General features: G+C 35.1%; 1 protein-coding gene across 2 annotated transcripts in view; it reads right to left on the bottom strand.

Annotated features, from left to right (window-relative positions):
* Positions 1-161: 161 nt before the first annotated feature.
* The window catches only part of LOC128226966 (E3 ubiquitin-protein ligase RNF130-like), a 41,309-nt gene continuing 26,004 nt past the window's right edge, over positions 162-15,466 (bottom strand). For both annotated transcript variants that reach the window (XM_052937095.1, XM_052937096.1), the window contains exon 6: positions 162-5,913. In XM_052937095.1, the coding sequence (XP_052793055.1) occupies positions 5,443-5,913 (471 nt within the window). In that variant the 3' untranslated portion in view covers positions 162-5,442. The remainder of the gene's footprint in view (positions 5,914-15,466) is intronic.

The following is a 15,466-nucleotide window of genomic DNA, read 5'->3' as shown; positions in this document are numbered from 1 at the left end:
TCCTGACCACCTGCTGCAGGTGAATCAATAATATGATTATTATTACCAGAAGTTAAGTAGTAGTATAAAAATATGACAATGGAAACATTTAATGTCATTTAATCAGCTAATATTAAGATTTCTTTTTCGGAAATATACAATAGTAACCAAACAAATTATTTTCACCACATTTTATTCACTTGAAATGAACTTTCAACAAAAATATACATTTCAATTAAGAAATGTCAAACAAAATTATGATATCAACACTACAATACAAAGTCATGAAATATGTCAAAGATAATCAGCTGTGAAAATATACACACATACAGAATCATTATGAATGAAAACAGTGCAGAAATATGGCGATTTGACATTTTATGTAAGTAACGGAAGTGCTGGGTGCACAATATCAGATAAGGGTCATTTTGAGACATAAGTGAATTAAAAGGAACTTGCTCCCATACTTCATTTTCGAAAACTTGGTTGAAAGTCAGGTATTTTACATTACTTTCATGAACAAACAAAAAATAACAGCTTGAAGACACTCATTTGAAAAGAATGTTATAAATCCAAGCATAAAGTTATTTCTTTTTCAACAGCCTTTATACTAATACTTTTTACAAAAACAACATTTTCTGTCAAATTTTTAATTAATTACTAGCCAGAGAGCTCTTATTGGAACTTATGATGTTTTATATTGAAAACAATAAATTCCTTCACATTTAATACAAAATTAATCTTTTTGATATCTGACACATGAAAACATTTTTTTATTAAATTATCCATAAGCATTTATACTTGCAAACCTTTTACCATTGAATGTGATTACTGCAGCTCAAAAAATAAATAGTTGTCTTCTCTAGAGTTGCCAGTACTTAGGTATATAATAGCAAAGCCTGATATTCATAAATATTTAAAATTACTACTGAAATTAATTTCTCCATATAAACTGGCAAAATGTGAACAAAGCAATGAACATTGAATAACATTGAATATGAACAGAAAAATAAATATAAGAATATAACACAGAGTATGATTGTTATCGTTCAATTCATAACCTATGCTCACTATTAATATGTAATTGTTAAAAGCTACATTTTTACATAGTAAGCAAAGCTACAAAAGTACCCGCCAGTACTGAGGTATGTTTTATTTAAGAAAATTCTAAAATCTGTATGCACAAGACAGATAGCAACAAATAGACAAAGAAGTTGATTTGTTGTTATGATCTCAACTTTGCTTTCACTTAAATACAAATACAAAGCAAAATGAAGATATATAATGATAACATAATTTCCACTTAAAACTAAAATCTTTACCAAAACAATCACCTGGACTTAAAGGAACTAAACACCAGATGGTCCCAAAATCAGCAAATACAGAATTTCCTCAAAACAAGCCTAGAATTGTCATAAGATAGTATCACTTTACATTTTGTCACTGTCTCAGCTGAGTGTACTTGTTTAAAAATTACGCATTATGGTTTCCGAGTTTATAGTGAAGAGTATTTAGCATGTCAAAGTCAAGTGATTAGTACAGACACATATAGACAAACCGAGTAAAATTCAAATTGGAAAAATATGCAAAGACAGCAACAGTTACATGCAAAGTAAATGGTGTGATACATCAGTCAGATAGATTCAATGTGCTGCACATATCAATATCAATTTTATGAAAGTTTTTGATAATTTTCTTTTTCATGCAGTTCTATCATCTGGTGTTAACTCTCCAGAAAAGCCAATGATAAGCTACAGATTTCCCTTTCTCGGCTTCCTGCTCGCAAATGTGAAGAATCACTTTACTCATTATATAACAACATAATCCAGGAGTTTTTGGCCATTTGGTTTAATTATTGTAAACATTTTTGCAATGGCTATGAAATATAATCAAATAGCTGCGTTATTATTTATTTAAGTCAAAACTTTATACAATGGAGACAGTTATTGATTGTTACAGATCGTATGTTTTACATTCCAAGATAGCATGTTTTAAAGACAATTGAATTGAAACCTGTTGAACATAATTTCTATAAGAATGAAATATCTATGTTATCTGAAATATTAGTTCACTTTTATGCATAAGTGAGTTTTGAAAACTGTAACATAGTTAAACACAGCACTACAAAGACACAAGGAAAATCTAATTTGCTCTCATTATGAAAAAAAATTAACATATAGAATACAGTAATAATATAAAGGAAAAAAAAACCAGATATTTATTGGATTAAAATATATATCAAACTTGGGGATGTGTTTTTATCCCTTAAACCTGCACTCTCATCGTTTGACCATTTGGACAATTATTTCTATTTTTTGTTTTGGAATGAGCTAATTTTTGCGTAAATGTGTGGAAACTTGTGATACAAAACTGCTGACTAAAGATCAGATCACAGTTTTTCATAGCTACCATCGAAAATTAATGTTTTATGGCTAAATGCGCTAATAACGCTTCAAAAAAATGTTTTGGCCATTTTTCAATTTTTTTTGGCAGATTTAAAAACCTTTTTACATATTGACTGAATTTCAGGAAATTAAGACAAAATCAGCTGTTTTTGATACAAAAAATGTCAAAACTGTCAATCTGTGAGAGAGCAGCTTTTAGTCAGGAGTTCCTAAACATTGATATATAAGCTTCACAGAAGGGTATTTCCAAAAGAAATAAATTCAGTTTTTACATATTGCACATTTCCCATCATATATACCAAAGCACTGATACCATTCATCCATCTATCTGAAACTGCATGCCATATACATATCAATCTTAAGGAGCTTACAAACACTTTCAAATGAATATGCATAGTTTCAAATCCTCGCATGCATAATAGGACAAATGTCATTTAAAAATGCACTAGGACCTCCTCAGCCATTTTCCATTGGAAAAAAACATTGAATGTACATGGACAGTTTACAACGTCGGAAATCTTTACATTTTACTACGCTGCTAGTAGATCGAGTAGTATTTTCAATTTAGCAGTAAAACTTAATGACTTTACTCTTTGAAAACTTTATAATTTATGCAATAATTCACTCCATTGGCAATCAATTTAAAATTAGATATACCGGTACAACATAAATGTCAAAACACTAAAATTAATTATATACAGTTATTCAATATTTATGGACTACTTCTACTTAAATACTGGCATACATCCAAGTTTGTTTTCGATGGAAAATTGCCAAGGAGTTCAAAATGTTCAAAACAGACAAACATCTAAGAAAGAAAACTTTTAATAGGAACTATCTTTTACCAGTAGATCTAACATAAATAAATGAAAACAACACACTGATATAAATTGGCTGTTTTATGTTGTGGCTTCCAGAAATGCTATCAAAGTAATACTTAAATCTAAATTCCTGACAAAACTCAAAAGATTATAAATAATACATCATTCCTTCTTTATTCCAAAAATCTCTATATACATGTATACAGATTTAAAATGATCTCATAAAGCGGTAACTGTTGATTTTTTATGTTACATTTATGTATGGAATTCATAGACAAAAGTGCAGAATTAATTCTATACAGACCATTACATTCATATGCAGCACAATGTATTATAATAGTACCGTAATTAATCCAAGCAGAAATGAGTACATTTGTTAATATGATTGTAAAAGATACAATTAAACCAGTCAAAATTGAATGTGACTGGTGAAAGGAAATATAACATGATGACTGTATGAAACAAAACTATAAAACAGGGTATTTAAACATCAAGTACTTAAGTACTTCACGGTGCCAATAACTAGATTTCAACGAATAGTAAAATGTGTCAGGAGCACCTATCAGATTTCTGGTAATGGTCATAATGACCTTCACCTTTGATCTACTGAACCTGTTCAACAATAGGGGTTATATTGAAACATGACCAATGTGCATACCAAGTTTGAAGACTCTACACCATTTTGTTCAAATGCTATTGATCAGTAACAAAAGCACCTGTAGTGGTTTTAGTAAAGGTCTCCATGACCTTTGACCTATTGACCCAAAAGTCAATAGGGGTCATTTACTGATCATGGCCGATCTGTGTACTAAGTACTGATGACTGTACACCAAGTTATTAATCAGAATCAACCATGGACGATGATGATGCCGCACATGGACTCGCTATTTGACTGCATGCTTGGCAGTCAGGTGACAAAAAATACATGTATAACAACTGATTCCCCAGTTCAGTATCTTAGTTTGATTTGAATGATAGTCTTGAATATTTGAAACAAGATGAAAAACTTGATCTTCAAGACTGATGAATACTGAAACTGTTTGATGGCTTGTAACAATTCCGCTGTCCATTACTTACTGAACAAGCAGTATAATCAACAGAGATAACAATACATTTAATAAATATAAATATAGCAACAAATTAAATGAAGATAAAACTGCTTTATGTAATTGCAAAAAATTTAAAAAAAATACCATGATCTTTTTTTAAACATGTTTTCGAAATTAACACAATTAACAATCATTATTTTCAAATTTTTTGGCAAAGGTTTTAATAAACACACATTTGTTTTTTCTAACAAACTTAAAACATGGTTTACAATTTTAATTAAAAAAAGGTTAGAAAAAATCAGAATATGAAAAATTTAATATAAAAGTAATTCCAGAAAACAAAAGTGAATGAGCAAATAGCATGACAACATAATGCATTGATCAATGTGGCTTAAAAACAATGCCTGTCATAATGTTTGCCTCTTTATCCACAACATAACCGTCAAAATACTGGAAGCCTTGTATGTTCAATGATGATTGCCTTCTGATGGTAGTGCAACTGTAATATTTAGTCAAGAACAACTTTCAATATTAAATTTGCACAAATAGGAACCATTTCTCTGTGAAAAAATGTTTGGTTTTTATTTTTTTTTATTTGTTAAATAAGGTACTCACAATGAAACATTAGAATATCTAGTAATTTCAAGATACACTTGACACTGTAGATTATCAAGGAATTTCAAGATACACTTGACACTGTAGATTATCAAGGAATTTCAGGAAATGCTTGACACGGTATATTATTGAGGAATTTCAAGATTAAAACCAGATTAAAGAAAGACTATATAAATCGCAGTTGAACATCACATGACATTGTTTCAAGCACTTACTCCTTAAGATTTTAAGCAGTTATTCTTTAAAAGTTGAACAGCTGCTCTTTGGTTGACAAGTGAGTGCAAAATCTGCTCCGCTAAATTTTTGCATTTATCCTAAAAAATGTTTTTATACAAGGACAAGGTCATAAAGATGCAAATATTATGACAGTTAACAACAGCTATCCTACAACAGATTGATCAAATCATGGCATCCATTTCACAAACATCTGACAACAATCTTTGGTAACAAGTTTTAATAGCACAGTTTAAACAAGTCCTTTTCTATAATGCTTGATATTCCGAATACTCAGTGAGTCTGTCAGTATTCTCCATGTTACCATGTAGAAACATCAACGAGATTTCCGCCTCGGCCTTACACAGACCCACCATCACTACTGTTTCCAGAAACTGTCTGTGTCTTTGACGGCGGTAGACCAGTTATCAACGAGTGACTCTCCTGGGTATCAAAATCATCTTCTGACAAGTTCAAACTATCATCACTACCTGACCTCTGAAGCGTGCCAACTGGATCACATATTGACAAGTGGGTATCAGAGTCATTAGTTTTCTCCACGATCACCTGACTCGTGCACTCAACATGACACTGAGCGACTGGACTAGATTGGCTCCCACTGTCACTACTAAACTCGGAGGCAATATAACGACTGCTGACCCCGGGCTCACAGTCATAGCGGACTGGGTGCTGGTACAGGACAATCTTGACGCCCCCGACGGCGCCTTCCTCATCCCCCTGTGACAGGGGCTCCATGTCGTCTGCTGCAGGCGTGGAACTCATAAGGCCACTTTCTACATCCTGCGGCACGCTCTCCTGACTGTCATTCAACTGAAATTGAACATAAATATGATGTTAGGAGTAAAACGGTATAACACAACCATTCAAGACTATTTTAACCATTAAAGAGCCTTTTTGTCATTCAAGTTAACAGATTTGTTAACGGCTATTGCAAGAAGGTAGCAGACCACATTCAGATATATAGTGGTTCCTTCTGTCATAATCCAATAGTCACATAGTTTCACTTGCTTTCTTACTTACCACATACCAGGGGCCGTATTCAATAAACAACTTAACACAATCTTAATTTAAGAGTAGAATCTGAGTATTTTGATTGGACAGTAAAATTAATTGACCAATCGACCGAATGGAATCACTGTGGCATGACTAAGTATAAGGATAAGAATTATAATTTATTGAATACCGTATTATATCATGTATAGGACGCTAGCATAGATAGGACGCAGGCTAAAAAATAGTTGAGAAAACGGGTAAAAACCCTTAATATATAAGATAGGACGCAGCGGAAAAATGTCAAAATCGGAGCCGAAAAATTGAGGTTGGTCAAGTATTTATAACATATATATTGAAGTAAAAAACAAACAAAAAAATTGTATATGAGGCATATTTTGATAACTGTCTTGTGTATTTCGATAATTATCGTCGTATTTTGGTAATTTAGCGTACACAACAATGATATATGTCTTGACATTTTGAGAACATTTACGCATATTATAAGACTTATACAAATGCCGTAATAGTCCCGACTGACAGTCAACCGTTGCAACCGTTGCAATAGTCTCGACATGCCTTCTGAATGACAGTCAACAGTTGCAACCGTTGCAATCGCAACAAAACTGATGATTGTTTTGATAAGGCTTGTCGCTGTGCGGATTAAAGCATGTCGGCATAATTAAGTGTCGTTTATTAGCCTTGCCAGCGGAAGGCACATCGGGTAAAGTGCGAACAAACAACCATAAGGTATTACCATCACAATAGTTTGTTCAATTGATGTTTTTCTAATGACAGACAGCGGGTGTTTTTCACACCTTCGCACATTTGAAAAGATTTGATAGTGACAATAATGCTACTTAACGTTATGCACATTCCTTTATCAATTTTTTTAAACAGTTACATACAAAATGTTTTGTAAAATATCGAAACATTAAAATCATAAACAACGATAAATTGATATTTACCTCCTTTCCCGATTTCCGTTACCGTTATAACTCAATCCAGTTAAAGTGCTGACTCACATCGAGATTTTGTGAGTAGCGTCCCTTTTATAAAAAAGTAAACACTCGTGTTTTTTTCAATTTATTTCTCAATAAATCATTTTAAAGTAAACATTCAATATATTTCTGCGTGTGTTCACTTGCGTGATTTTACCTACGTCAGTTGTTCTTTTCGGTGACGCAGTACAGATACTTACTATTACCGCGTTCTTCCCCGGTCCGATATTTTTGACCTGAAATGGACTTGGAAAAAAACAGATGAAATTCTAATAGCATAGAAAGGACGCAGGCAATTTTTAAGACGAGAATTGGGGGTAAAAAAGTGCGTCCTATGCATGATATAATACGGTACAACCCCAGGGGTGTGCAAGCACGGTAAATCGTAGATTTTCTACAATTTTCTATATTCAATGTTCAAGTACACTGAATCTTACAGGATGTGTTGAGCAATTATTTTCATTGATGCAAAGCAGTTTAAAAATACATTGAACATTATTTTGTAACCTGAACATGATACCCATTTACATGTTTGCATGTGCAGTCTCAACATTAAGTCAAAATGCAGCACGTCAACATGCACTTACATTTATGACTGCTGGTTTTTATAGATTCATGCACATTTACCATTTCAATTATTGTCTCATAAATTTCACATGTCATTTCATGCTAATACTGCATGTTCAAAGTAAACCACATGTGGTGATTGCACCAAATATGGAAGTCAGATAAAGATACAGGGCACATAAATTTTATTTAATTTTGATATCAAACAAGTTTAAGTTTTATTAAAAAATCATCGCATGTTCAATGCATGTGATTCACACATAAAACTGACATCAAATATTTGAAAAATAGAAAAAATAATAAAAGAGAATTTTGGTGTTCGAAATTATACTGGGATGAGATAAATGAAATTTTGCCAAAACAATTTTCAAAAAAAATGCAATTCTCACAAGGATAGTTTACAAGAATGATTGTTTCAGACTTGATTATAATATAAATATCAAAAATTAAGATATAGAGGATATTTGTTTATTTCAGTGTAAGATCGTATTTTATTTCACGAGTGTCATAAAGAAACATATTTTCACGAGTGGCGAAGCCACGAGTGAAAATGTAGTTTTTTTATGATCACGAGTGAAATAAAATACGATCTTACACTGAAATAAACAAATTTTCTGTTTCTTTTATGCTTAGTTTCGGAGTTTTATTTGTTTTTTATTTATTTCTGAATTACCCCCTTTTTTGAAAAGGGTGGGCTTTACGCTGCTACCCGTGGGGCGCCCCTCATGCATAATTATAGCTGTCAACTTTTCTACTTTCGGTTTGCTGAGAAATAGTTCTCTGCTATTCATTCTTATAGCTTAATATTCACTCGTTTTTTATTGCAAAGCTTTATGAACAGTAAACAATGAAGTATTATTAGTGCACATATGTTCCAAAAATAATGAAAACACTTTTTATTTCAAGATGGACATGAAAGCATAACCAAATTACTACGCCGCTATTTAAAGAATGAAAATTTGGAAGGTCAAATGTGTTAGCAAAACAAATGTGGATACTCATTGGATTTTAACCATTTTTCTTAGTTTAAGACTGCATGTACGCGTGTTTTTATAGTAAGTTAATATTCAGTCATCTTACTGTCAGAGACCAGTCTGTTTCGCTTTAAAATGTTTGTTTTCCAGATAAAGAGTAAATGCCACGCTAGTTTGTTGACACATTTTGAGGTGTGGGTGGGGTAAAAAATATCGGATCTATCTGTAAATTGTTGTGTGAATTCTCCAGGAAGCTCAATTTACAGTTCACAGTTCAAAATACATTTGAACGATGATATAAAATTTTATTTATGTTCGAACAGTTGTTTTCGTCTGTAATTTGTTTGGTATGAAAGCAAATGTTCGAACATTCAGCTTCAAAGATCAGTAAAATGTTTGATAAACGGGATAACTGGTAATAAACGGTAAGTTGTTAATTTCCAATTATATATTTATCTAAATTTATAAAATATTTCTTTTATATTTTTTTAACATTTTTTGACATAATTTATTGAAGTCCAGTAGACAAGTACATGTAACAACAAAGGAATTTAAAGTAGTTCTGAAAGTTGATATTTTCACTCCTTATTTTGCAGTGAAAATATCAAATTGATATTTTCACTGTTGTTATTTCACTGGTTAAACCCCATATTTCATCGAAAAGCATGAAAGAAAGAGTGATATTATATTGCATTTATAACCACGATTTTGCATTGGCTATGTTTCCTTATAAGAGTAAGCTTTGATGAATTAAGACATTTTTGACATTTATAGCAGGCTCCATTATACATAATGCTATATCATGTTTTATAATAGTGCATATAAAAATTATCTGTTGAGATATCTCTGTGCACAGTAAAAATGCAGACATAATTAAGGAATGTTTGTTCTTTTTATTGCAATGATCAAGTCTACAATTACTTAGACAACACTCTTACTCTCTGTTTATTTGGTAAATTCAGTAATATTAAAGTATTAACAGTACAGTTGTCATATATATAATAATATATGAATCTCATGTTAGTGCACTGGACAGATAACTAAGATTCCAGCATACAAATTCATGTGTGCAGTTGATAGAAACTGCACTCGCATAAAAACATTCTAAAAGACCCCTTGTCCATTCCAATCATGGCAAAGCGCTCCAGGGGGAGAAGGGGAATGGAATGATCAAAAAGAAAGAATCAAAATGGTGACTGTATAACCAGTGTTTATGCATGCTGTATTTCAAGATAGTTCTTTAATAAAATGGTAAAGTCAAATTAAAGAAATAAGTCAATGTTTTATTATTTTTCAAATCGACTGTTGCCTATCAATAGTGTCCAATATATTTCTACTAAAGTTCACCATTACAACAACATAAACAACAACTTCTCCATTCGCACATCCATTATTTTCTTGGCATCCAGAACATTTCCGGACCATAGTTCTGTGTCATTCCTTTACAGTTGCGAGCACTCCATACACTCTAGGTGCATAATTGGAATAAACCCACCATTTACAAGGCATAATTGTTCTGTTGTATCCTAACAGAGAATTGATCTCATTGTCTCAATGTCTGCATTCAAATGTTTTCTGTTAGCAGTAGACAGCTCACATCCTTCACCACAATGCACTATCGTTATCTAAATGAGTCTTGACAGAATCTTGATTGCTAAAAGTCAGTGTCCTTAAAACATGGTCTATTATCTTGAACATGAGTCCTTCACTGATGGACTGTTTGACAACAGTCCAATAAGCAATCATGAATTCATTAAACACGTTTTTTTTATCTTGAGTTCAATAACATTTGGTTTTATTAATATTTATGAAGAGGTTATTTCTCAAATAACACTTGGTTTTATTACTAATGAAGAGGTATTTCTATCAGATGGAGCATAATGCAAACACCTACATTTGAATACCTTTATAAAAAAAAAACACATAAATATCCATATGCATGTTAATGGGAATGTTTAATGCAAAGAAACTCAGCTAAATAGGCAACCTGAGGTAATCAACTAACACTCAAATACCCTATTCTCTCTCCTACGCACAAGATACAGTAAGGTTAAAAACAAAATCAGCTCTCTATGTGCTTATCAAATATTGCTCTCTCTTACAAGACAATTTGTGACCACTGTGCTCAACAGTATTCTAAACATAATATTTACATTACACATGGACACAGAAAAAAACATGACCATGACATATTTTTCTCTTGTAATTTTTGCACCAAAATACAAATACACAGAAAAAGGTGAAAGAAAACAACACATCAACACCTTGCCTCTTAGATGCAGACTTACTCATGGCTGATGCTTATGATTTCCCAGACTTGCTGTGAACAATGAATGGAGATAAATATGATTCTTTAAGGCCATGTTCTGACTTGTGCTTAATGATGCCATCAAGTTATTAGGTTTATTAGGCTATTTTGCTTCCAACAAACTAATCAGAGCCAGGTATTTTATACATGGTATTCCGTTTATTGGTGTATGTGACTGAGTCAATCCATATACAGGACCTTGCCATAATACTTTAAGATCTACTTAAGAGTTTCAACAGTATATTATAAGCAAGTTAACACATTCAAGCAGTCATTGTTGCTCCCTTGCAATTAATATGCTTAATTTGTAGTGGTGACTTATGACCCATACTTACAAAGTTTCAGACTTACACTAAACTCTTTGATTGGTTCATCATGAGCATAATCAGAGTTTCTTACTGGTTTATCATTGGTTAAACAGTCTGGGTTAAACAATAGTTTCCTAATGGACTCTTTGCCTATTTCATCATTGATATAATGGGCTTTTTGACTGGTTCATCATGGGTATAACCACTGTTTCCTAATGGACTCTGACTGGTTTGTCATGATTATATTGACAAATGGACTCTATAACTGGTTCACCATTGGTATAACTACAGCTCCAAAATAGCAAACTCCAAAAGTCTTGTAAACAATATTGGGCTTATACATTTCAAAGGCAAATTACGGATACAGGAAATAGGCTCTAGGGAAGTAATCAACCCTTCATTGATGTTGTGTCCTGAAGATACTTCTTCACCATGACAATGATATAAAAGATCAAATAACGTCTGTCACAAACATAACTGACCTCAGACAACACTGTAGTGACCCAAATGCCCAGTGACTGGCAGTAAGACATGAAACAAGCCTTTAAGCTCCGTCTATCTAATTTCCTCCTATCCTTTGCAAGAAAATTACTAATATTGATGGAAATAATGTTTTGCAATGCAATCGATACAATGATACTGCGCCATCAGCTTTACACTGACTTACAATTGCAGGGAGCTATTTGCACCATTATTGTGATGTTAATATTCTTTTCAATCAAGGTTTTCTCAACAAAAATGTTAAACTTGTAATGATGTTACAACCAAGGACCAATTGATATACATTCCTATTTAATGTACGTTATTTCCTCTCAGATACTAGGGCCATATAATAATAGACAACTTAAGGGTCACAAAATGAATTCCAATGACATTGTACGAGTCCAGGTAAACTCATGACAACATGCCCTACCAACCACTACACTAGCCTCAGGACAATCTGGCCTTTAGACTATCACACCAGCCTGAGGACAACCTGGCCTTCCAACTACTACACTACCCTGAGGACAACCTGCTCTTCCAACTATCACACTAGCCTGAGGACAATCTGCACTTTCAACTATCACACTAGCCTAAGAACAACCTGCTCTTCCAACTATCACACTAGCCTGAAGACAACCTACCCCTCCAACTTCCACACTAGCCTTAGGACAACCTACCCTTCCAACTACCACTCTAGCCTCAGGACAACCTGGTCTTCCAACTATCACACTAGCCTGAGGACAACCTGCACTTCCAACTACCACACTAGTCTGAGGACAACCTACTCTTCCAACTATCACACTAGCCTGAGGACAACCTGCTCTTCCAATTATAACACTAGCCTGAGGACAACCCGGCCTTCCAACTACTACACTAGCCTGAGGACAACCTGCTCTTCCAACTATCACACTAGTCTAAGAACAACCTGGTCTTCCTACTACTAGACTCGCCTGAGAACAACCTGGTCTTCCAACTACTACACTAGTCTGAGAACAACCTGCTCTTCCTACTATCACACTAGCCTGAGAACAACCTGGTCTTCCAACTACTACACTAGCCTGAGGACAACCTGGTCTTCCAACTATCACACTAGCCTGAGAACAACCTGGTCTTCCAACTACTACACTAGCCTGAGGACAACTTGCTATTCCAACTACCACACTAGCCTGAGGACAACCTGCACTTCCAGCTACTAGACTAGCCTGAGAACAACCTGGTCTTCCAACTACTTCACTAGCCTGAGAACAACCTGCTCTTCCAACTACCACACTAGCCTGAGGACAACCTGGCCTTCCAACTACCACACTAGCCTGAAGACAACCTGGTCTTCCAACTACCACACTAGCCTGAGGACAACCTGTCTTCCATATACTACACTAGCCTGAGGACAACCTGGTCTTCCAACTACCACACTAGCCTGAGGACAACCTGGCCTTCCAACTACTACACTAGCCTGAGGACAACCTGGTCTTCCAACTACTACACTAGCCTGAGAACAACCTGCTCTTCCAACTACTTCACTAGCCTGAGGACAATCTGCACTTCCAACTACTAAACTAGCCTGAGAACAACCTGGTCTTCCATATACTACACTAGCCTGAGGACAACCTGGTCTTCCAACTACCACACTAGCCTGAGGACAACCTGGCCTTCCAACTACTACACTAGCCTGAGGACAACCTGGTCTTCCAACTACTACACTAGCCTGAGAACAACCTGCTCTTCCAACTACTTCACTAGCCTGAGGACAATCTGCACTTCCAACTACTAGACTAGCCTGAGAACAACCTGGTCTTCCAACTACTACACTAGCCTGATGACAATCTGCACTTCCAACTACCACACTAGCCTGAGGACAACCTGCTCTTCCAACTACCACACTAGATTGAAAACAATCTGCACTTCCAACTCCTAGACTAGCCTGAGGACAACCTGCTCTTCCAACTACCACACTAGCCTGAGAACAACCTGCACTTCCAACTACTAGACTAGCCTGAGAACAACCTGGTCTTCCAACTACTACACTAGCCTGAGAACAACCTGCACTTCCAACTACTAGACTAGCCTGAGAACAACCTACCCTTCCAACTACCACTCTAGCCTCAGGACAACCTGGTCTTCCAACTATCACACTAGCCTGAGGACAACCTGCACTTCCAACTACCACACTAGTCTGAGGACAACCTGCTCTTCCAACTATCACACTAGCCTGAAGACAACCTGCTCTTCCAATTATAACACTAGTCTGAGAACAACCTGGTCTTCCTACTACTAGACTAGCCTGAGAACAACCTGGTCTTCCAACTACTACACTAGTCTGAGAACAACCTGCCCTTCCAATTATCACACTAGTCTGAGAACAACCTGGTCTTCCAACTATCACACTAGCCTGAGGACAACCTGGTCTTCCAACTACTACACTAGCCTGAGGACAACCTGGTCTTCCAACTATTACACTAGCCTGAGAACAACCTGGTCTTCCAACTGCTACACTAGCCTGAGGACAACTTGCTATTCCAACTACCACACTAGCCTGAGGACAACCTGCACTTCCAACTATCACACTAGTCTGAGAACAACCTGCCCTTCCAACTATCACACTAGTCTGAGAACAACTTGGTCTTCCAACTATCACACTAGCCTGAGGACAACCTGGTCTTCCAACTACTACACTAGCCTGAGGACAACCTGGTCTTCCAACTATTACACTAGCCTGAGAACAAACTGGTCTTCCAACTGCTACACTAGCCTGAGGACAACTTGCTATTCCAACTACCACACTAGCCTGAGGACAACCTGCACTTCCAACTATCACACTAGTCTGAGAACAACCTGGTCTTCCAACTACTTCACTAGCCTGAGAACAACCTGCTCTTCCAACTACCACATTAGCCTGAGGACAACCTGCACTTCCAACTACCACACCAGCCTGAGGACACCTGCTCTTCCAACTATCACACTAGCCTGAGGACAATCGGCACTTTCAACTATCACACTAGCCTGAGGACAACCTGGCCTTCCAACTACCATACAACCCAATTTTTGCATACGTTTAGGTGTTGTAAAAGGAGTTGAATGTTAGCCCCATTGTAAGTCGAAACAACAAAACAGTCACCCATAAGAATGTTTTGCTTACTCCCCTGGTGTTTTTCTCCATTAAAAGGTCATGCAGTCTCTTGAAATCTGCCCTTTATATACAGAACCAGACACATTTTTAAGCAAGTCATGAATAAAACATGTCATCATCTCTTATAATTATAGAGAAAGTGTGCCAATGAATATAAATGGAAAGAACTGGTAATGCAATTGAAACATAACTCATGACATCCATTTGGGAAAGAATGTCTGTTCAAAATAGTACTTGGAATAAAGAAATGATGTTTTAACGGTGTCTACTAAACACATGCTCGGAACTGAGGATAAGTTATCATATACAATAACATGCAGGACTCAAATTAGCAGCAGCTACAGTGTGGAAAACTACTTTGCACTATACTTTTTTATTATCACAGTTTTTTAAGAGAAAATACCACAGGGTGCAGATAGAAGTAATAACTGCGGTAAACACCTGCTGTTTACGTCTCATACTTATTCTGGATATGCAATAAAAACATGTTTATTCCCTGAGTACATCACATACAGACAATGAACTAATCTAATACTGAAAGCACCAAAATACAGTAAATATAACCACAGCAATGGTAATAGACCAATTGAATAATGTTGTTTTTC

The sequence above is a fragment of the Mya arenaria genome, chromosome 3 (assembly GCF_026914265.1).
Source record: "Mya arenaria isolate MELC-2E11 chromosome 3, ASM2691426v1".
Taxonomy (NCBI): domain Eukaryota; kingdom Metazoa; phylum Mollusca; class Bivalvia; order Myida; family Myidae; genus Mya; species Mya arenaria.
This window is presented reverse-complemented; position numbering and strand designations above follow the sequence as displayed.